Here is a 24,054-nt window from a genome sequence, read left to right as displayed (position 1 = left end):
TTCATGGCCCCTTGAAAATTTAGCTTAGAAGAAGTTACTTCTTAAAAATTTACATTTCTTGCTTTCTTGAATGTAAATTATAACATATTTCTCTCAGTGTACATACACACTTCCATATAGACATTCAGCTTTATATTGGCTATGCAGTTTTGTACAATTATTGGCTCGTATTTTCCCATCAGCAAACGCATATCAACGAGATAAGATAGTTAAATAGCTGGAACGATTGAGTGCGTATTATATAGGCCAATAGGCTGGCTGGCTGGGTCATGTCAAGCCCTGTGCTGGGCTGGTCGAGTCATAAGCGCCACATCCAGCGATAAGATGAGACGTCCGCTCTCGCCCACGTTGGCCAAACTGGCCGAGGAGGAGCTGAACGAGACGCCCGACCGCATACAACAGGACATCATCATCCTTCGAGTGTGGATACGACAGCAGCCGCATCTACGTGCTCGGACCGAAGATGATTTCCTGATTGCCTTTTTGCGTCGTTGTCGCTATAGTTTGGAGGAGACAAAGCGACGCATCGATCGCTATTTCACGCACTACAATTTATTTCCCGAGGTGATGAGCAATCGCTGCATTACGCAGCGACTTCTGGAAATCAATCGATTGGGGTGAGTTATGACACAGCGACTAATAAAAATCAAAGTAAATCAGATTTGATTGCCATTTAGTGTGTGCCTATTTCCTGACTTGCCCAAGGGCAACAATCGAGCAGCTTTGTTTGTGGCTCGCTTTGGCCACTTCGATCCGAATCAATATAGTCTGCGGGAGATTTATCACTTCACCTCGATGGCAGTGGAGATTATTGCGCTGGAGAACGATTACGCTTCGGTGGCGGGCATCTGTGAGATTATCGATCTGGAGGGTGCGAACTCGGATAAAATGCGTCGCTTCGACAAGGTTTTCTTTCGCAAATGGTGGAACTTTCTGCACGAGTGCAGTCCTCTAAGGGTGCGAGAGGTGTATGTCATCAACATGCCCAAGGACATACAGAGCACCATTCTATTCCTGTACAATCTGCTTAGCGCGCAGGTTAATTATCCGGTATGTTGAAGTATATTTGCCCAATATTTTCATGTCTAACCACCTGCATATCTAGATTCATGTGCTGAAGACTCCAGGTGAGCTGTTCGAGCATATAGGTAAGGAGTATCTGCCAGAGGAGTATGGTGGCACCAATGGCCATATGGTGGAGACTATTGCCTATATGGAGGATCTGCTGAACAGCTATCGCAGCTACTTCGAGCAGGATCAACAGTATGGCACCATTGAGGAGTTGCGAGCTGGCGAGATAACCACCTATGAGGCAGAGTTTGGCGTCAATGGTTCATTTCGCAAGCTCAACTGGGATTAGCTAAAAGGTCGACGTCATTGTCATGTTTATTTTACTTTTATTGTGCTCACAATGTACCCGGCATCTATGATAATGGAAAGGGTATATCTAACTGTATGTGGAAGTCATCAAATATTAATTAAGTATTTTTGTCTATAGTATCTATAATATCTGTTCAATTTAGCAACTAGATCTTGAATTCTATAAAAGCTACAGTCTTTAAATTTTGAAATTTTTCTAGTTAACATTTTTATTCTTCTTTATTTTAAATTCTTATTCTTATTCTATTCATATAAAATTATTATATGTACATTAATGTTATATTAACAATGTGCTAATTGATTGCTGAATATTTTGCATACACTTGGAAGTTATTCAATAAATTATCTTACTTTTTCTTGTCCTTTAATTATTCTGTTTATGATGGGCGCAAATCAATTTAGATTAAAAATCGGACTATATTTTCATATATTGTTTTAAAATTTATTATTTTGGAGGCAATATATAACAATATTCATATTTAAATATAGCCTACTGTCTTTCTCCTTAATCACTTAAACTATAGTGAAAATCTTTTAAATAATTCCTTTTTTGATCATTCCTTTTTTTGATCATCTATTCAAAGCATGAACAATAGATTCACATTTATTTTTAAACACTTTACGGGTATCCGCCAGTCAATCACTCTCTATATGAATTTGCTTCCCTGTTGACTTTATGTGTTTATGCTAAGCTCTACTGTAGTCGATCAATTAAAGTATAGATAAACGAAATGTCGCTTAATGCGCTTATCGATAGCACGGGGGCAAGTATGAATGTGAGAATGAATATGAGTGTGGGTGTGAGTACGGGTTCTGATTACGGGTACAACACATACATACATGTGTACGAAGAGCAGTAGTATAACTTCTATTGCATATCTAGCAGTAAACGTTCCAGTCACTGCTGATTAGATTGCAAGACCACAATTCCTTGCCTGCACTCAGTTGCGACATTCGCAGTGCAGCTGCCACGGCGTGAGGATGTCCAAGCTGAGACCCCTGGAGCCCTTGCTAGCCGCCCTCGCTCTGGCCGAGTGCAATGAGCAGCAGGCGGAGCGTGAGGCGTTGATAGCCACTGTGCGTACGTGGCTGGCCAAGTCGCCTTATCTGCGGGCACGCACCGACGAGCAGTGGATCCTGGCGTTCCTGCGACGCTGTCGCTTCAGTGTGGAGGAGACGAAGAGGCGAATCGACAACTACTATTCGCTACGCAATGTGTTTCCCGAGGTGCTGGGCTCAAGGCAGGTGAACGATGCACTCATGAAGCAGTTTGATCGCGGGTAAGTCGAGGTAACACCAGAAAAAAAGGAGACACCTCTTCATCATCTCTCCCGCACAGCATTCACGTAATACCTAAGAAACCCGTGAGTCCACAAGGTGCCCGCGTGATCATCTCGCAATTTTGCAAAGTGGATCCCAAGCAGTCGAGTCCGCGCGAAGCCTTCAAGCTGCTTTTCATGATGCTGGAACTCTTGGCTCAGGAATGTGATAATGCCACGGTGGCAGGACTTTTCTGGGTGGTAGATGCTCGTGATGTCAATATGGAGCAAATGCTGCAATACGATCCGTTTCTGCTCAAGAAGTCCTTCATGTTTGTGGACCAATGCTTGCCGCTGCGCTTCATGGAGATTCATCTGGTCAATATGATACCCTCCGGGCAGACGGTGTTCAATTTTGTCACCTCTTTTCTGCCAGCCAAGCTGCCCTGGAAGGTGAGCAATGAGTACTCCAATCTTTTAAATCCATTTACTAAAGGAATTCACTTTTAATTGCAATAGTTTGTGGTGCACAAGAAGTCAGAGGATCTTTACAAGCATCTCCCACCAGAAGCCATGACCATCGAGTATGGCGGCAACAATGGCTATCAAGCCGAAGCCTTGGACTATTGGCGTGAGAAACTGTTGTCTCGCAAGGATTACTTTGAGCAGGATGCTCAGTTTGGTACAAATGAAAAGCTGCGCGTTGGCCTGGCCAATGCCTGGGCCAGCGGAGAGCTGAGCGGCACCAGCGGCTCTTTTCGCAAGCTGGAGGTGGATTAACAAATACAAGTTTATGTTATTTTTTTACTATATTTATAAATATTTTTATCTGTTTTAATTAAGTAAAGTAAGTTGGCTAAAACTACAAGAATAGTACTACAATAATTTATAACTAACACACTCGCTCAATTTGATTTGTTCACTGGGTTTTCACTAAAGTTCCTTTCACTTTATCTGTATAACGTGTATCCTTTGGTGCTGTCACTTAGAAAATAACTTTACAATTAACTAGGCAACTATCAAATGTATGCTAAGTGCTGCACTTCTTCTTGAAGTTGGCATGCAACGAAGTTGTTGACTTTGCATCACTTGTGGATGCAACTGAGGATGCGGATGTTGTTGCGGATTTGCTGGACACACTCTGCATGGGAGCTGAAGTTGTGTTGCTCTTGTTGATGCTCTGCACAATCAGATTGAGGCAATCCAAGCTGGAACCATTCGCATTGCTGCTGCTATCGAAATCTGTCGACAAAATCAAAGTTTAAGCAAAGCATTGAAGGTGAACTTATGTCACTTGAATTACCTGTAAATTGTCCATATTTCTCCATGTGTCTGTTGTAGAAATTCAGTTTATCCTCCAGATATGCGCCCGCATACGAGCTCTGCAAAAAGCCAAAAGCAGAAATAGTGAATACAACTTAGAGATACAAAATTAGCGAGGCAATAAATAAGGCGAAAGTGTCGCCCCAAATGACAATGTCAAAATGCTTGTCTGGCTGTCATCTCTGCCTCCAAATGTCATTCGAAATGCACTCTAATGATGAGATTAGGCCAAAATTTATGTCGTCACGATTGTGGCCAAATAGATGCCGCACTCAACTCCTCAACTCGCCAGCGTGTTGGCCAATTAAAATGCATTGAACCAGTGAAGACGGAGCAGCAGTTGGGAGCATTGTCTCTTTTTGTGCCGGGCCACTTATTAGCAATTAAATTAATTTGCAGAAACTACTTGCAATCGTGCGCATACTCAGACGACAGCAAAGAGTGCAGCGGAGATGCGCACAGATTTCATTAGAAATATTGCTTTAACGCTTTTCAGTTAGGCAAATTATAATTGCCTCTTCTGGGTGGGTTCGCTTCTCATTTCTGCGGAATAAAACTTCGCTAAGATTTTAATGCAGTTGCCGTCGCAGCGTCTGCAAGGATCAGAGCACATGTGGCTGTTGCAAGCAGTGGCAGAGGGAATCATCGGGAGGGGAAGGGGGAGGGGGGAAGCAGTTGCACTGCCTGGCAGTAAACGGGACAGAGTGCTGTGTATTTATAGGCACAGTGACATGAAAACGACACCAACAACAAAACAAAACAAGCAGCGAACAAAACACTGCGCAACAAATACAACAACGAGACAACTCACACTGCACTTTTATAAAGCGATTTATCATTTTCCAAGCGTTTAGTGACAGCACACGCTCGATATGTGCGACACACATACGAATGCTAAATACTAAATACTATACAGATGAAATTTTGTTTTATTTCTCAAGATGCAACATGCATATAACCAGCAAGCAAAGAGGCGAAAGAGATCGACTAGAAGATACTTGGTATGTAAATATACTAAATATTTCAATTTATTATTTTATTTTAATGAAATTTTGCTGAATTTGAAAGATGGGATTCACACATTGCTATATCTTATCATAAGTATTCTAGAAGATATTTATTAACTAACTATCACATTTATTTTCCTTTACCACTTCATCATTATACCCTTGCAACCACCGGGTATAAAATACTATATGCATGTTGTACAAATATATATACCGCACATCATGTGTGCTATATCTGAATGAAATGCCACTTATCATCCAGTCGAAAGCTGCTTATGAGTTGCGCTAAGTTCTTAAGCCACTTTTTGGCGCGTTCTTCTTGGCGCTTTGAAATGTAACGGATATGCGGCATTAGGCTGTACAATGTTGCATGTTGCAAGCCTAAGTTATGAACACTTTTCCTGCCTTGCTGCTCTCTACACTATTATGTTATGTATTTATATTGATCGGAATGTTGTAATCGACAAATAAAAATAATATAGATAAAAACAAAAGACAAACGACAAACGACCTCAGAGATAAGCGAATACGTAACATGAAAAGTTCACTTCCGATGTGTGTGTGTATGTGTGTGTGTGTTTGGCGAATTCATGAATCACTTTGCACCTAAAATGCTGATAATATATGCCGAATTTATTGATGGCCGTGTCATATACAAAACTTAAGTGATTGCACTTGGATCGTCTAATCGCGATAAGATTGTTGAGAAGAGGGGGATCGTTTAATTTTCGATTCGATTGTTAAACTCTGCCAGGTGTGCTATTATTATGTTTGAAGTGCATTTTGATAATGTGAACTAGGGAACTGGGAGTGGGAGTGGGGCATTGTTTGTTGGACTCGCCCGCTTTATTTATGACACATTTGTTATCGCATTTGATGTAAAAATAGTCAAACAACTCCAGTGCTTAAAAGTATTCACCCCTCTTTATGGGTTGCAATGGAGAGATGGATGGATGGATGGATGGATTGTCAGCCTCAGAAGGGAGGCTGAGATCCATTTTAATGTCTCTGCACTCTGGCATTTCGCCAGTTTTTTTAATCAAACTATGGACGCACATTAATATCTGCCATTGAGGGCGCAGTGCCATCGCCAGTGAAAACGACAAATATGCAAGGTTTTATGGTAAATTAACAAATTTGTACATTAAAATGTGAAAAACTCAAACAAACTGCATGGAAATTATTCAGCTGAATCTTCAGTGCCTGTGGCGACATGAGTTAAGATCGGGGCAGCCATAAAGCGATAGTCGCAAAAATGTTCGCGTAATTGTTCACAATTTGTTGTGCTGTCACAGGCCAAGCAACATGCCCCATGCCCCCACACCCCATACCCCATGCCTGTAGTCTTGCAACACCTTTCGAGGAACAGCGCTCCGATCTTGTCATGTTTTTCCTGTGCAATTTGTCAACTGACACATTTCCCTCGAACATGAGCTTATTGTGAAATAGTCTCTCTCAGCCTGGCCCCCCTTCTCCTCCTCTTGCCCCTTCCAAATTTCACTCGATCAGCATCAGCAGGAGAATTCAAAGACGAAGCTTCTTTCCATTTGGAAAGGGGAACATGAAAATCGTTCCCATTCACGTGCAGATGCTGCGCCCGAATTTGTTATAATTAATTTACAACACGATCGTTTCGTTTATAGTTTATAGTTTATCGCCAAGGGTTGGGTGGCCTGCGACCAAAAAAAGCACATAAAATGGAAATTTATTTATTGCATTTCCCCAATCGGGAGACTACGTAGCTTTAGCTTCCAGCTTCCAACTCTTTCGGGACAATCATAATTCATAATTGTGACGGTTGAACACACCGGGATGGAGAAGCTTATTAAGTCGCACGTCAGTGAGCGCATAAATTGTTAAGCAACAAATGAGCATAACAGTATATAGAGAAGGAAATCGACGAGTTTGAGAATGAGAATGAAAATGGGAATGGGAATGGGAATGAGGAAAGACGGAACAAAGACAAGGAGCCGATGCTCTATTCTATTTTAATGTGGAGCAAATCTTAAAGCATCGCATCGCATCGCGACACAGCAGCTCTGGGCCCTGAGATTTTGATGAATGTGCGTGTCGCCGAAAAGAAAAATGTACGAAAATGTTTTTCATGCATGAGGTTTTTACGAGAAAATAATTGCGGAACGTTTTCTTTTTTGGTTTGGTTTGGTTTGCTTTTCGTTTGCCGTTTAATATTAATTGGCGTTAAGCAAAAATGTATCTTACCAGATAATCGGACTGGCAACTCTTTCCGCTCAAACTGGGCGCCAGATTGTCACCATCCCGCGTGGGCGTTGATTCCTGCAAAACAAACAAAAACAAGCCACAAATCCTTAATAAGCATCGCTACAAACAACTTGCATTTTACTTGAGTCTCTCACCTGAAGCAGATCCTCGAGACTTTCGATGTACTCGATGGCGTTGCGCAAGATCTCGACCTTGGGCAGACGCTGGTTGGGATTGGATGATGTGCGTCGCTTCAAGATCTCAAAGGCCTCGTTAACCTAGAAAAACAAAATGGGAAGCCATCATCAATTAATGCCCATGATGAGTTATCAATAAAGAGGACCATAGACAAATCCATTAGAGATGCCATAAAAACGGATACAAAACCAAATGAGCGAACGAACGCTCATAACTTTAAGTGGCTCTTTAATAAAACATATTTTAAATTAAATTGCGCATAAAATTTAAACAATTAATGCGTCGGGCGCGGGTGTTAATGATGGCCAAAGTGTCGTCTGCGCTGTGTTCTTTTTCCCCCCTTTTCTTGCACTCATATAAATGGTTAATGGCTCTGCCACAGGGGTTTCTGTCAATCTATAAATACTACTTTCCATCTTCCATCTCTTGGAGAAGTCACTTTTCTTCTCTACAGTTCTACAGCTTTTACGATTTGTCGCAGAACTCTTGGGCTCGTTAATGTTCTTGTTTAATGTTTGGCAAATCCTGCATTTTTATCGCTTGTTGGGTGGTTTCACTCCACGCCAATGTTGAATGTTTGCTTTCTTGATATTTTGAAATCTGAAATTTAGGGCCGAATGATTGCAAGTGACATTTACGCTTCTGATGTGTTAATTTCTGTGGCGCAACTAAGTTGCACACAATTTCGTTTTGTGACGACGCCTCGTCTTCCCTCTCATACTGATTCCAGAAATTGCTACGAGTATTTCAAATTGTGGGAAAGTATATTATCTATAAGATATTTTGAAAGTACCTGATATGTTAGATATATTTTAGAAAACCCAAAGTAACCAATTTTGTTATTTATATCAAAAATTTCATGTTATAGAGGGTATATGTATGTATTATGTATATTATATCAACAAAGCTTACACATAGTATGAGGGTTGCTATTTATATTTCTAGCCTAATAATTAAAATGCGAATATTTATCATAAAAATGGATTTATTGTTTTCAAAGCATTCTCTAGCAAGAGTTATACATTTTTGCATGCGCTCAAACCAATTGTCGAAGAACTTTTTCCACTTGTAATAGAGACTATTGAGTAAGCACTTCAGACAGATCATTATTCAGAACACAGTCTATTATAAGTTTCACTACCCAATTACCTAGAGCAGAGATTGAATTCAAACAACTTATTCCCTGTGCGTTAATCTCGTTGAGCCTTTTTTTATAACTTTCCTACTTAATGAATAACTTCAATATTATATTACAGAAGCCGAATATAAAACCATGAAATCCTATTACTAAATGTTAGTTCCTACCTTTCTGAGACGCCGTCGTTCGCGCATTGTGGCTGCCTTCCGTCGATCGACGGTGACGCTCTTCTTTTTACACGCCTTGCAGGCCCAGGTAAGGCAAGGTCTCGATGATTGCGCCGATGCGCAGACGAGGGGCGCAAGAACATGCTCCTCAGAGCTGAGGCTGCTGTCCTCGTCGTCGTAGTCCGTGGTGTAAATGGGCGAGGATGTCATCGAGAGCTGTTTGCTCTGCTCTGTGGACTGACGAGCGCTGTAAGTGCAGGCGGCGTTGTTGACATCGCCGACGGCATTGAAGCGATTGAAGAAATGATGCAGTGTCTGATGAGGATTGTGCGTGTTATTTGCATGCTGCAAATTGTTGCTGCTATATCCGTACTCCGTTGGAAGTCCCTGTTGCTGATGGTAACTGCTATATTCCTGTTTAATGCCACTGGCTGAGCCTGAACTCGTTAGCATGGCGTTTGTATTATTGTATTTAGTCATCTTAATGCTGACTCTTATTAATCACTATAATAACTCGAACACTTCACTGCACTTCACAAAATATGTTGCAAGTTGCGAGATTGCAATCAGAAAAGAGACGAAAACGAAAACGGGAACGAGAATGAGAACGAGACGAACCGACGCCCGCAACAAACGCGACACATTTGTCGCACAAAAATCGAAGAAAGATTCTTTGCCAGATTCACATGTGTTCTCTGCTCTGCTCGGCGACTCTCTGCTCTGATCTTGCTGCGTTTTGAGTGGCTGCTCTCGAGTGGCTTCTATTTATAACGCGGCACGCCATTAGACACTGTCTACAACATTGGCGTTCTAAGCAGAAGAAGGACGAGCTGTGAGCAAACCACGCCCCTTACTTTGCCCAAGCAACCACTACAAATGCTGCTCAGGCTCTTTCATATTTCATTTTCCATTTTCCATTTTTCCGCTCAATGAAAACTTGAATATTGTTTCGGTTGTTGTGTTTGCAAAAGGCTTATTAATAAGTAAAGCAAATTATTGCTCGTAGTTTATTTATTGTCAGCGCCCAGATTAGAAGTCAAATAAATTCGAATCTACCTGTCCAACTATTAACGTATCCCATATAAATTAGAGACGGAAAACAATTCGTTAATGTGACACTTTTAATGGAGGCAGCTCCCACTTCTGTCTCTCTCTCCCCCCTTTTGTTTCATGCCTTGTCTCTCCCCCTTATGTGATATGTTCAATTTTCATTGTTGTTTCTTTTGCTTTTTGTTGTGTGCTTCGCATCAAATTGAGCAAAAAAATAAACGGAAAGAAACAAAAAAATAAAAAACATAAAAATAGTCGTCCCTCCCTGGGTATAATTTGTTTATTTATTGCTGCTCAAACAAAATATATATCTTTGGAAATCACCTCTAAATCTTCTCGAATGATATTGTAAATCTTTTGTCTTAGGCTCGTGGTTTTGTGCATTCCTTTTTATTTCCACTTTTCCATTGTGTTTTGTTTTGGTTTGTTTTCTTTTTGTCACCGCCATCGTCGCTTTTTTTCTTTTTTTCTCGTTTTGTGAATCGCATTGATAAATGTTTTGTTTTGATTTGTTCCGATTTTATTTTGAGCATAGGTAGACGTTTTCCAAAATTTGTTTATATTGTGCACGCGATAATCCCAAATAGTAAATTAGGTTGCTCATTTATTTTTCAAGCTTGCCCCTAATTATTTTATTATTCTATCAAAATGCATCCCAAGGGGCAGATCTCTTAATTCCTTAATGAAATCGTAAATATGAATTTAAATGATTTATTTTAAAATACACAATATATAATATTTAATAAAAAAAAGACATTGCACTTGTGTTTCTAGTATATAAGTTAAGTAAGAATATGGTGCGTATACTTATTAAAATTTTCACAACATCTTGTGTGCTTATTTAACTGCTGAGCCAGTGCTGCCCATTTACCTCGTCATGTGCGCCATCTATCGTTAGCAAAGTTGCTGGTTTGAATATTTGGTAAGTTCGAGACATCTCAACTGTGCATATAGCATAGCATACTTTTAGGTACTTCTTTTTAACTGCATTCGGGGCAATGGGTCATCATTATTTGTTTATAAAGCAATGCTTATATTGTGTCATCTAATAATTTAAAGGAGAAAGAGTGCTACAATTATTATTTCCCTTACACAAAATATAAAAATATAAATACAAAACAAACATTTAATGGCTGATATTCCAAAAATCAATTAAATCAATCTATGAAAGTATTGTTATCTATTATGAAGCTACACCTTGTATTTTATCTCAATTATTTGAAGTATCTGATGCAATGGAATCATATGTTACCTATGCCAGTCGAAAGCGAGCGAGGTCGTTGGCTAAATTCTAAAATGTGTCATCGCACTCGCTTCAGTGCCATTTCATACATATGTTCCACGTGAGGCATTGTTGGCAATTGTTTGTTTGTTCGTATGTTTGTTTTAGCCAAGTCTAGCCATTTCTCGTTGTTGCCATGTTAAGGGTCGGTGCTTTCTGCTTTCCATTCATAAAAATGTGCAACATGCGGCAAGCACGCGTGTAAATTACGTCAGCCAAACGCTAAAGTTGATGATGATGGTGATGAGTATGCAATGGAGAGCAAAAGAGATGCGCATGAGCGTGGCGTAAAATAAAGAGAGAGCGAAAGAGTCAGCATGAGAGGAAAGTTGCTTGATTAACTGCAGATTTCCACACACAAAGCACATACAGATGTTCTTATCACAGTGTGTGAAAGAACCTGGGCAATCCCTTGGTCTGCCTTGCAACAGCTGTGCCACAAAACGTGGCAGGTAAAAAGCAGCGTACAACTTCAATCGTACTTGTATTACTAAGTATGTATGTGTGTGTACAAGAAGACAGACAAAGCATAATGAACGAAAACTTTTAACATTTTTATGTGCACACGCAGCAGACAGCAGCAGCATTTAAAATAATAAGCGACGCGAGATGAAGCGAGCGAAAATGCTGACAGAGATGTTGGTTGTAAAGGGGTGGACGAAAGCGAAGCGACGCCTAGCGGAGAGAAGCGGAGCGAAGTAGTGCGTGGCAAGCAAGCAAGCAATATTTGAGCGCGGAAAGACAGCGCAAAGTCCGCAGTTACATTGAAGTCGTCGCAGCAGACGGATGGGCGCGCAGCTCGAGAGTGATTGCAATTGTGATACATTTCATTTATAAACAAACACTCAAGCAAACACGCACATTACTTCACTGTATTGCGATTCGTAAACAAAAACAAAGTGAGCACAATAATAATATACTAGAATTTGCTGATAAAAAAAGCGGCAAAGCTATACACACATACATAAAACAGTGCAGTGCTTCAGTTGAACGGAAGTTGATAGCCAATAAATTAATTAATTGCCGCTGTGAAAAACAACAAAGAAAAACTTCAATATTAACTGTGAAAGCTGCATGCTATGTAAAAGGTAAAAAACAAATTCTCGCAGCATCCAGTGCTGGTGTTATTGAAAACAATGCAACTGAAAAATATGTGTCAGCATGTCAAAAGTTTATAGGCCACACTACTGACAGGTCTCCTCATCATGAACGCATACAACGACACAAGCTTCAGTGTCAATACATGATATACACGAGAATGTGTGTATGTATTTGTGTTTGTCTGTCTGTCTTTATTTTCGTCTTACAGCGCTCATTACTTTTGTTATTATTCGCAAGTTCTCTTATCAGTGCGTTCGTATGCGTGCGTGTGTGTGTGTGCTGCTGTGTGTGCTGTTTTGTCCCCAGCTCTCTCACTCTCGCAGTCGCAGCCGCACTCGCACCTGTTATCGGTTCACTCTCACTCACAGCAGATGTAAACGAACCATTCGCGTTCGCCACGCGCTTTATCGCTCTCTTCGCTTTACTCTCTCGCTCTCGCTGTTAAGCTTTGACGTTGCTCTTGTTGTTGTTGTTTTTGGTACATCAAAACAAATGAATTCTATTTTGCTGCACTATTTATTTTTATTGTATGGTATATATAGATTTGTAAGTAGAAAAATCGCTGGGTAAAGCGATCAGAGGCGAGACCATGCGATTTGTGAATGCATTTCCGTTCCAATAGAGGGGGGAATACTGTAACAGGGGCAAGGTTAATGATAGCTAGTGTATGCATGTGTGTGTGTGTGAGTGTGCTTCAAAAGCTGCACAAATACCAAATATATAACGGAACACAAAACATGGATAATAAACACAGGTTGTTCATTCAAGGTCATTAGATGTGGGAAGATGCTGTACAGTGTGCACTGGCTAAAGTGAATCTTTCACTTATCAGCAATTCGTTTGCTGTCGCAATTGATTGGCACGTGCCAAACACAAACGCATGCATAGATCTGATAGATCGATATTCATTTGCTTATATAAGCTGAGTAGCTTTGTTACTGTCGCCGATGTTTATTGCGTACTTAACCCATTAACATAAATACAACTCAATAATAGTGCATAAATGTCGTAGGAATTCCAAGGTGTGATCGCTTAAGGCACGATCACAATGAGATGAGTATTATAATAAAACGCGTAAATGATTGCCGCTGAAATAAAGACGCGTAACCCGTCAGCCGTCAGTCTGAAATGTCTTTTTATCAGGTTGTTGAGCTTACTAATTTATTGACTGTAATAGAGAGCATTTTATTGTGTACTCGTACATATACATACATAATTAAAACTTTAAATACAATATATTTCAATAAACACCCAATGACGTTCACCTAAAATGTGCTAAACCTGAATTTCCACCTGAGAGTCTTAAAATTTCTGTGTTAATTAACTATTCGTTTCTCTTTCAAGGCAAATGTAGATAATTGAACAGGTTGGGACATCCAAATAGATTAGTTTTCGGCACCTAATATCATTTTGTATTAAAAAAAATCGTTTGAAATATCTTGAAAACCTGCCTGCAATTATTCGAAAGCGTCACAATCGAAACTATATATTAATTGGGATATAGAACCAAATTTGGAACCTGAATGAAATTTGATTTAACTTGTTTCTAAAACAAAATATCTTAAAATCGATTTTAAAAATGCATTCGAAAGTATCAGAAAGATCATGCAAATCAAACGAGTATTAAAACTTGCGTCAAATACAATTCAAGTTAGGTCGCGATACTCAAATATATGTTCTCTGAATCTGAATTTAAATCAAAAGAATTCATCTTGAAATGCAAAATCAAAACGTGCCGGCATTTTTATTTCATAAACTTGAATTTCCATTACCTTTAATTTTCTTTTTAAGGAATCAATCTTAACTTTTTGCGACTATCTTAAAAACCTGCCCCCAATTATTCGAAAGTATCAAAGTCGAAACTAGATAAATGGTCAGTTTATGACGTAGATAAGATATCTTAAAGTGAAAAAACATTAAATTTAACTTGTTGCTGAAAGAACAAACTTTAAATATTCCTTTCCTAACCGACAGAAGAAAATACAATAAGTACATTAGAAACCTGAAACGAATTTTTAATAAATGTTAAATTTATTCTTAAATAACTACGATTAAAATGCTAAAATCAAAAATATTAAAAAATCGTTAGATTTAATTTTATTTTCAAGGAATCAATTTTAACTTTTTGCGACTATCTTAAAAATGTGTTTCCAATTATTCGAAAGTATCAAAGTCGAAACTATATAAATGGTCAGTTAATGACGTAGATAAGATTTCTTACCTGAATAAACATTAAATTTAACTTGTTTGCTGAAAGAATAAAGAGTATTAAATACCGTTAATTTTCTTTTCTATTAAAGTTCAATAAGCAAACTTATTAAAAACGCGTTAGATTTCATTTGCTTTTCAAGGAATCAATCTTAACTTTCTGCAACTATCTTCAAAACATGTTCGCAAATCTTCGAACACATCCATCACAAAGGCAACAATGAAAATGTTAACACTCTCAGAAATTAACCCAATTGTGTTAATTAGAGAGGCGACGACAACACACCTTTCGATATGAAGACAACAAAGCTCGTCAATTATTGTTTACATTTTGCGCAATCAAAACAGACTTGATCGCTTTATCAGACACTTTGTTTTCAGCACAGCTGTCGACTGCCTTCTATAGAAGTATAGTAGACTATAGTCTACTGGCTTTGCTCTTATCGAGTGCTCAGTTCATAAATAAAACACACTTTCTGTCTGGGGCAAGTTTTGCAAACACCCCACGGAAACATGGAGAGAAAATGCTTATCAATGCCACGTCGCGTCATATAACCATAATAATAATAAAAATAATAGTAAAAATCTAATCAGATGCAAACATTTGAATTGATATTTAAGTTTAAGTTTCGTCTCGTCTTGTCGCGTCTATTTGTTAATCACTTTTACCAGGTAGCCCCCACTTTGCCCACTTGTAGAGTGCAATTGAAAATATTTATTAGCCATTTATTTTTAGCTTAGTCACGTGGATTACGTGCTCGAAAAACAAACTATAATTTAATTGATTTGCTAAATTGCAAGCCCGCAACTTATTATCAATTAATTCTCCTCAAGTGCCCTAAAATTTGTTACACAGTGTACTTGAAATATTTGCGATGCGAGATTGTTTTCTTGCATAGCGACACGTTGCAATTACTTAATTAGCCAAAGTAACTGTCGAGCAGAGGCGTTCATTTAGTCGTTGGACAGCGATAGCCCTAATTGATTGCTGGGCGAGTGCACTAAGTGCTAAATTGTAGTTCACACAATTATAGTATTGTTTGCATTAAGCGACAAACTATAAGATATAAATGCATCTAGAAGATATTCAACCAAATGAATAATGATGGTGCATGTGTCCATCACATGGCTTCGTCTACGCTTTTATTTGCTTTTGCTGTGTTATTGTTGACGAATTTAAGCCGCACAATCGTATATACATCTAGATACATTCTCGTATCTATATATGCATGAATATTGACGACACCACACAGTAGCTGAGTATCTGAGTATCTGTGTGTATGTGTCTTTGTATCTTTTGTAAATTGCAAAGCATGTGTACTCGTGTACTATGACTGAGGAAATTGTCTGTGGCTGTGACTGCCACTGTGTGTGACTACTTTTCTGTAGCGCCTGGTAGCCAAAAATAAAAGAAAGAATATCAGAATGTGAGAGACACACAAGCGAGCAATTAATCCCCTCTGCCAAGTGGCAAGTGCCTGCCCCCCCGCTTGGATGTAGATGTGAGAAAATTGCAACCTTGAACCGTTTGCAAAAAACTTTCACAATGAAAAAAGTTCAGTATCAAGGATTCAGCAATGTGTAGCGAGTATCTCTGGCACATACGTACATCCATACGTACGTACTCACATACATGCTTACAAACAAGTATAAACAAAGTATTTTGCTTCATTTGTGTTTGCACGCAAAGCGGCAACGTTGCGTATACGTAACGACGACACGAATGAATGGCAGCAGGCGGGCAGGCAATGAAAACCAAAGCAAAGCAAAGTAAAGATATGAAAAGAAAAGCGTTCTCACATATGAGTATGAGTATGTATTTATGTATAACATACGCTTGTGGGTAAATGTACTGACGAATGTTGTTGTCACGGATGTGCGTGTGCCTCCTCTTAAGGTATTTAAAGCTTTCGGTTATTTTCCATTCCATGCGCATTTTTGGGTCATCGCTTCGACTGGATGTGTATGTGTTTTTATATCTATACACACATATATATATATCGGTCCATAATTATGCTAAAATTCGTGCAAAGAAAGAGGCAAAAAAAAAACGCTGATATTTAGAAAGAGCGTGAGGAAAACAAATGGCTGCGTGGGGTAGACTATAATCAAAACAAAGTCTGCAAAATGTTTAAATATTCAATACTCGACTCGACTCGATATACATATGCATGAGCACATTAAAAATTGGCTAAAAATACAAAGCACACACATATACATACACATAACAAAAAAGAGAAGTGTGACGAGTTGATAAGAGTGCGATACAACTCGCAGCTGAGCGCCCAAACATGCCGAGCATTTCATGGTGCCGAACTTATTCAACAGCAGCTACGCAGCTTAATCCAAGCCCCAAATCCACTTGCCACCCCCTCCCCAAGTACCCCAACCATTCCAGAGCTTAAAACTAGCATGTGTTTGGCAAAGAAAAGCAACACAGAGCCGAAAAGTAGAAAAAGAAGGCATTATACTATTGCGTGTATTTCTCTCAATGGGCGTTTATTTACTCGCCTATCGATGTGTCCATGTGTGTGCGTGTGTGTGTGTGTCAGCTTGTGCCAAAAAAACAAATGTCTCGCATACCGTAAAGACGAGTTGCCATATCTAAGCGTGCCAGACATTATGGTACGGAATAGAACTTTGCCAAAAAAAAAATGAAGCGTTGATGGATTTCCTGCGAGAGCTGCAAGAATTCTTTTGTTTTTGCAATGCTAACTCTCTAGATGGCATGCCTTTGTTTATCAAACAAAAACTCTAGGAACCGCAGCTGTGGGAAATCCAAAATTATTATTCGGTTTTATAATCGACAAACACAAAATAAGTGCAAATAATAGTATAAATATAAATTATAGAACACGTTGTCCATAAATCAGTCTGACTATTTTAAACATCTGATTAGCAATTTTGCAAATCACATTTTTATAATTCTAATCAATTCATAATTTCATTAAATTGAGTTTATTAAATACTTCAAATAAATCCACTTCAATTTTTTTCGACTCAATTTATGATGAACGAATGATTGTTTAATTCTCAAGTACCAATTTCATATTTTGGTTTTTTGCTGCGTCATTTAACTGGAAAGTTAACAATAAAATCTAAATTGATAATATTGTATTTTAATATGCTTTTAAGTATCTATCTAGTAAAGGGCGACGATCGACGATCTTGTTTGAAGCAAGTCAACCTTACCCTAACACACACTGAAAGCAAAAAGAACTTGTTCGTTTCGGTTTCACTATTCGCTGATAGTGGGAGAAAGAGCGAGACGAAGGGAGCGTGCCCGTGAGAGCAACAACAATTTGAATACGAATGCGAATTGCGAGTGCGAGTGTGAATGTGAATGTGAATACGAGTGTGAGTAGCTTTATGTGTACTTTGCGAGTAGATTCAGAGATAAGTCCAGTGCGCCGACGCCGCAGACGACTTAGACAGAGCGTCATAAATATATTTCCTACAATATATTCGCATTCGTGTGTGTGTTTATTCGTATAGCTCGTCGTATATATTGTGTGATATTTATTTTTCGCTCAGAAATGTTTTCGTTTTTCGCATTGGCCGTGCGGCTGTTTAATTTGAACTTAGGATCGGCGGCAGTCGCGCGGTTTTAGCTCCCGGCTGCTAGCGGAACTATTTAGTCTCTCAACAACAAAACAATTGACAGACGTGTGCTGAATCTTTTCTACTACACTCTAAACTATATTATACTACTAAAACACACAATAATACTCGTAATTGAACGTTATAGAAAGCGCGTGGTGTGACACATTTGATAAAAATCAAGTAAGCTTTGGCTCAACTGTTCCATTGACAAAAAAAAAATTGAAAAAACAACAAAAAAAAATTGTATTTTGTAATTTATTCTTTTTTTATGTAATAACTAAATTGTGTCTACGTTTTCTTCTTTCTCCTACACACAGTAAGCTGAAGCAGAAGCAATGCTAAGCGTGAGATAGCGGCAACAAATTGCATGCCCCAACATGCGACTATAAAAGCCAAGTGCCACACACAGCAACACAAACAACAGAAACAAACAACACACTATAGAAGAGATATCGAATCGAGAATCGAGACAACAAACGTGAGAATATCGTTTGGCTGCGCAGGCTTAAATTCACAGTGTGATAGCGTAGACGCTTAACTTTCTACCCGAGAAACACTTTTGGGCACCAAAACATCAAGATGGCGCACTTTAGCGGACATCAGCCACCCACCGAAGTGCCGGCTCACTTCAAGAACCTCTTCACCAATGGCACGCTGGGTGGCGATGAGGATAGCAACAACAATAACAACAACAATAATGCTGGCAATAATGATCAGGAGAATCGGCCGAGTAATAACAACAACGTGGACATCGCCTCGTGCTGGGTCTTTGGCTATGGCTCGTTGTGCTGGATTCCGGGCTTCACCTACAACAAGTGCATCACAGGCTACATAAGAGGCTATGTGCGACGCTTCTGGCAGGGCAACGCAACACATCGCGGCACCGAAGATGCGGTAAGTGCTCTCATAGCTTTGTTGCCCAGTTTCACCTGTACACACATTACCTAACCCAAGTCTGTTATCAGCAACGGACTTCATTCGATACACTCTCACATTCTCTCCCTCTACAATACTTCTTTGAGCAATAACGTTCACTATTTTTGATGACATATTCAGTATTTATTTTGCGACTTTGTTTGCAAAATGTTTTCTTTTGCGCAACACAAAGTCAAAATTGCAATTGCAATTGCAATTAACAAGCAGCAACAATGTAAAAGAAAATAAGTCAAGGTCCGCTTGCAAGTAAACAAACAGAACGTGCAAATCCCAGACACTGAAACTCGCTTTTATAACTCATCAAACTTTTAAAAATGAAAACGCATTTTCTTAACACAACAAAATGTTTTCTTTCTTTCTTTCTGCTTACAGCCGGGACGTGTCGCAACACTTGTGGAAGACAAAGAGGTGAGCAGTCATCACAGTACTATAATAAGTTATAAAGTAGGGAAGACACAAGCATAGCGCAAAAAGTAGCTTTAGCCTTTTATTCGAGTTTCTCAAAGTAAGCCCCATTCCGTATGGGCGACGTGTGGTTTGAAGACACGCCCCCACTTGCCTATATCTAATGGAATCTCTGGCACATTTCCGCAGTCAACCGAGCGCAACAATTCGAGACCCTTTTACAGGTCCCTCTTCATTGGAGTACGCAAGGCGAATTACCGCGAAATATAGGCGAATTGTATAAATACAACTTTTTACGCCTTGATACTTTCTATCCTAGGCCCGGGGACTTTACCCAGGGTGTCATGGAGAGCTACCAGGAGCTCGTTTGTGACCCCGAGAGACAAGCATGAAAAACTCGAAACGGCCTGACGAAACTATCGCTTGCCGCTATTTATACGTGCCATGTGCCGAATAAGTAGTTGGGAATTATAAGCATAGGCGCAGTCAAAAAAAATCGTATTATCATTAGCGCGTATAAAAGTGTGCCGGTTCAAATCCGCGGCTGGTCAAAAACTATTTGGGGCTAAAAACGTATTTTTTCTGCTTTTTTAAATTAAAACAAATTAAATTTGACAATCTTTTCCTTATTTAATATGATTTTCTTATTATTTGCAGGGCATTACTTGGGGCTGTGCCTACAGAATAACGGGTTCAACGGCTCTGGAGTATCTCAAGCAACGCGAGTGCACACTCGGTAAGTAATCAAGTGCTTCCAGCTTATCTCTAATGATATGTTGACTAACTTGAGCACTTTGTTTGATCTGCATTCAACAGGTGGCTATGCAACACTCGAAACAAAATTCTTTCCCCGCGTCGCATCGCATGACACGCCCTTTAGCGGCGAGGCTGTCGAGGTGCTGGTCTATGTGGCCACGCCAGAGAATCGTCACTGGGCCGGCGATGCCCCATTGGCTGTAATAGCGCGGCAAATCGCCAACTGCCGCGGTCCCAGTGGCCATAATGCGGAATATCTGCTGCGATTGGCGCTGTTTATGCACGATGAAATCCCTGGTGTGCGAGATGAACACTTATTCGATCTGGAGCGACTGGTGCTGGAAGAGATCTATCGCATGGAGATCCCACTGTCCTCTGTGATGGGTCGCAATCCGGATCGCATAAGACGCGACTCACACGAGGATCTGCGTAGACCGCCATCGTTCGAGTTCACATCCCGCATACCAGAGACAAAGCTGCGTTGCCTGAACATTTGATTGTGGCTGTGGTCTTCCCAGGCCACCAAAGGATACTCGTCGTCTGCTGCATGCGGATTATTCCAAGCTCATTATCGATAGTTGGCAGAGCGGGTTGCGAAGAAGGAGAGGAGAGGAGAGGACTAACATCGATGTATTCTTTAAATTGTAAATAATAGCCTTTACAATATGCACAAACTACTCAATAATTGCGATAACTGATCTGATATAAGTTATTGTTAAGTACTAACTAAGTTTCTAAGTTCTCGTAATGCGTAAGTGATGTCATCGACACACAATTAACTATACATTTAATACAAACTATATATAATTATATTATATATACACGTACATATAAGAAAGTGCCCGAAAGATAAGAAAAAAGTTAAAAAGAAATAAAAAAAAGAAAGAATATTTAAAAATTAACCCAAAATGTTATTTTTATTAATAGAGGTGTGCCAGTAAATTACAAGTTTGTTGCAAAATTTATGGAAAGTTGTTCCATTTCAAAAATGTATCTAAATACATTTGTATCTTTTGAAGAGTGCGCTACACGACCTAGCCAAACAGCTGTTTTGAAGTTCACAATGATCAGAAAGTAAACAGAGAGTCCAGAAATAAAGAGAGCAACAAGTATTGTCATAGTATTAGTGTTTACAACACAGACACAATTTTTACGCTGCACGCTCTTCGCTAGCGCAGAGAGCAGCGCATCGCTTGAGTGTATTGGTGTATCTCACACGATTACCAATACAATGTGAGTGCATGTACACGAATATTTGTCAAGAGAGCTGCGAGAGGTGTGCTTGTATAGGTGTCATGCACACATTTTACGAATACAATGACAGAAATACGCTCAGCGCCAATATGTGTAGGAACAGTCGGATCTACTCGGCTGACAACTTGGTCAGACACTATATGACAGTCAGGCAGTGAGGATGTCTTCCAATGGATACGATAAGTGTACAAATTTATTTTGTTTATAGTTTTCGCAAGTAATTAAAAAAAAAGTCATTTAAAAGTGATTCGCATGCAAAATGACGGGGTTTTTTCCATCAGCAGAGGTTTACTTCATAAAAACAACGCAATAAATGAATTTCGTTTGAAATTCTCTAGTAAATTTCCATTGCATGCGCGTTCCCAGTCCAAGACCTGCTTGTCAACAACACAGCCGTCCCTATTCACTTTGTATTTCTCGTGCTTAACGAATGTGTTATTGTTTTGTTGTGCTCAACGGAAAGATAAGCAATGGAACTCAAAGCAGGTAGAGCGGGTAAGAGGGACAGGCCACGTGTAGCGCCTAGTCTAGAGTCCGTCAGCTTATACAGGGTGTACATTAAAAATGTGAAAACTGTTCTATGAATAGTTTAAGTTTATTTATATTTATCGGATTATTTAAAAAATTGTATCTTAGCCTTAACATTGATAAAACGCTCTCTCACTGCCAAAGTCAATATCAGTTTCCAATATGGCGTTCATGATAACTCACATGCCATATAAATATGTGTATGTGTTAGTATTTGCTTGAAACACACTAACACAACCAGAGATTGCGGCGCTCTCTGAGTAAAAATACGTAATACCGCATAAGCTATTGTTTAAACGAATGTGATGGTATTGATCTCACGAATACCATCACAAGAACTGATGCTCTCTTAGTCTCTGCATTCTCTACTTATTGTAGAATTACAAATCAACTTCAACTTACATTTTAAACTATAGTTTGGAAAATGCTGTAATTTTCAAATTGTAAACCATTAACATTACATTTGCACATTTCAAACGAAATGCCTTGGCGCAAAAATTTAAAAAGCATTTGAGTAAGCAGTTTTCCACGCCATTGTCAAGCAGTTCATTGAAAGCAGTGCATCGAAAGCAGTTTACTTTAGCGGAGACACAGTCCTGTATCTCCTACGACTACCACATATTCCTATTAAAGCGAAACAAACTGTAAAATAGCTTCTTGAAGAAAATGTTCTAGACGGTGTCCAAATTTTTTGAAAAAACGAAAGTAACTATCTTTTTGAAATAATGCGCCTTTCTGTATCTTGTATCTATATCGTATATTCCATCGGTTTAAACAAAATCTTGCTAGTGATCACTATCTGCCACAGGACTTAAATAAAACTGTTGTGAATAAAGCTCCTTTTTTAGAAACATTCAATCAAATGCGTTTTGACACAGCAATATTGTTTTAAAAAGGTTACCAATATTTTATGGCTTAGACTTAAATGGTACCCAAATCATTGTACTGTAAGAGGCGAAATTAGCCACAAGACAATTTTAATTTATCATTCAAAGAACCCATCACTTACAAACTTTATTATTGTTTTATTTGTTTTCCGTACTCGTGAAAAGCTTAGCTCGAGTTTGCTTAAATGCCTAATATTTATGGGATGTTGGCCAAGTAATCCTTGATTGTAGAGGGGTCCAAACGTTTGAAACCGTTCTGATCGCAGATTCCGACTTCAATGTTATCCGAAGTCATTTTTCCTTCAAATCCTTCTTTCAGAGTCAAAATAGCAGTGTGCACAGCATCTTCCAGCTCAAGATCTTCGCTATAACTGAAATTTCATGACAATTGTGAATTAGTTCATAATATACGCACAACGCTATAGGATGCTTACCGCTTTTCTAAGAAGGTCTTGCCGTTGACAGCATTCTTGCCCATGGCAGTGGCCTTCCAGGCGAAATAAGCTCCTGAAGGATCCGACTGATAAAGATATGGTCGATCGTTGTCCCAGCCGCAGATCAACAATGAAACGCCAAATGGACGCACACCACTATAAAAAATACAATATTGGCGAAAATTTAAAAGCATATGAGTAATTTGCATACCCCGATTGAGTGTATTCCTGCATAAGAGTTGCAACACGCTGCACCAGTTGTGAGACGGGAATTGGCTCCTTATAGATCAAATAGTATGACTGCGCGATTTTACGGGCTTTCTTCACCAACAAGCGGTAGTCGGGACCCATGCCAGAGTAAACCATACCGATATGCTTGTTAATCATCTCCACACGATGCACGCTGTGTTCCTCATAAAGGGGCGACTTGTATTTGTTCTCGGTGGCAATGACGACGCCATTGGAAGCTGTTGAAAGCCGGGAAACGTCAGTCGTGTCTAGCAATGCAAAAGCATAAGTAAATCTTACCCATAATGCCCACGGAAGGAGCTCCTCCGGATACAGCTGCCAAAGCATACTCCAACTGGACAAGCTTGCCAGAAGGACTAAAAATAACAAAAAATTAAAAAAAAAAAAAGTTGTGTTTATGCCAGTCATTCACACAGGTTATACTAATAAAGTGAAGAGAGGGTCATCCAGTACTTGCCACTTACCTAAATGTCGTTAGCGAGAAGCTGTAGCGTTCAGTCGCCATAATTATTGGCCTTAATTTTAGTTACAATAATTTTTTGTGTTAAATCAAACTAACGCCGATTTTCACGCCGTATGAAAAAAAAACACAGTGACAAGCAAAACCGGGACTCAGTGTTGAGAGTGACCGCAAGTTATATTTCTAAAATGTCGCTTTTAATGTCACAA

At 39.3% G+C, this 24,054-nt stretch overlaps 5 protein-coding genes across 7 annotated transcripts; 3 read left to right on the top strand and 2 right to left on the bottom strand.

Annotated features, from left to right (window-relative positions):
- Positions 1-324: 324 nt before the first annotated feature.
- LOC132786691 (alpha-tocopherol transfer protein-like) lies at positions 325-1,521 on the top strand. Its single transcript, XM_060793298.1, has 3 exons — positions 325-617; positions 678-1,050; positions 1,106-1,521. Exons 1-3 carry the CDS (start codon positions 325-327, stop codon positions 1,358-1,360), a joined length of 921 nt encoding a protein of 306 aa, XP_060649281.1. The 3' UTR covers positions 1,361-1,521.
- Positions 1,522-2,326: 805 nt separating this feature from the next.
- LOC132786881 (alpha-tocopherol transfer protein-like) lies at positions 2,327-3,429 on the top strand. The gene is made up of 3 exons (XM_060793590.1): positions 2,327-2,660; positions 2,720-3,092; positions 3,159-3,429. The coding sequence occupies exons 1-3, from the start codon at positions 2,362-2,364 to the stop codon at positions 3,417-3,419; spliced, it is 933 nt and encodes a 310-aa protein (XP_060649573.1). The 5' UTR covers positions 2,327-2,361; the 3' UTR covers positions 3,420-3,429.
- Positions 3,430-3,570: 141 nt separating this feature from the next.
- Positions 3,571-9,346, bottom strand: LOC132786880 (myogenic-determination protein). Its single transcript, XM_060793589.1, has 5 exons — positions 8,693-9,346; positions 7,345-7,467; positions 7,190-7,264; positions 3,943-4,021; positions 3,571-3,881 (listed from the first exon to the last, which is right to left on the bottom strand). Exons 1-5 carry the CDS (start codon positions 9,170-9,172, stop codon positions 3,670-3,672), a joined length of 969 nt encoding a protein of 322 aa, XP_060649572.1. The 5' UTR covers positions 9,173-9,346; the 3' UTR covers positions 3,571-3,669.
- Positions 9,347-11,971: 2,625 nt separating this feature from the next.
- Positions 11,972-20,755, top strand: LOC132785821 (glutathione-specific gamma-glutamylcyclotransferase 1). 3 transcript variants are annotated; one of them, XM_060792106.1, is made up of 5 exons: positions 11,972-12,112; positions 18,254-18,830; positions 19,245-19,280; positions 19,935-20,013; positions 20,094-20,755. In XM_060792106.1, the coding sequence occupies exons 2-5, from the start codon at positions 18,516-18,518 to the stop codon at positions 20,528-20,530; spliced, it is 867 nt and encodes a 288-aa protein (XP_060648089.1). In that variant the 5' UTR covers positions 11,972-12,112; positions 18,254-18,515; the 3' UTR covers positions 20,531-20,755. The 3 variants fall into 3 exon arrangements, with proteins under 3 accessions (XP_060648089.1, XP_060648090.1, XP_060648088.1); XM_060792107.1 differs by lacking the exon at positions 11,972-12,112 and adding an exon at positions 17,972-18,116; XM_060792105.1 differs by lacking the exon at positions 11,972-12,112 and having other exon boundaries at positions 18,163-18,830.
- A 2,020-nt stretch (positions 20,756-22,775) lies between these two features.
- On the bottom strand, positions 22,776-24,009 carry LOC132785579 (proteasome subunit alpha type-2). The gene is made up of 5 exons (XM_060791731.1): positions 23,850-24,009; positions 23,665-23,741; positions 23,348-23,603; positions 23,137-23,292; positions 22,776-23,073 (listed from the first exon to the last, which is right to left on the bottom strand). The coding sequence occupies exons 1-5, from the start codon at positions 23,888-23,890 to the stop codon at positions 22,899-22,901; spliced, it is 705 nt and encodes a 234-aa protein (XP_060647714.1). The 5' UTR covers positions 23,891-24,009; the 3' UTR covers positions 22,776-22,898.
- Positions 24,010-24,054: the final 45 nt, after the last annotated feature.

This window comes from Drosophila nasuta, chromosome 2R (genome assembly GCF_023558535.2).
Source record: "Drosophila nasuta strain 15112-1781.00 chromosome 2R, ASM2355853v1, whole genome shotgun sequence".
NCBI lineage: Eukaryota > Metazoa > Arthropoda > Insecta > Diptera > Drosophilidae > Drosophila > Drosophila nasuta.
This window is presented reverse-complemented; position numbering and strand designations above follow the sequence as displayed.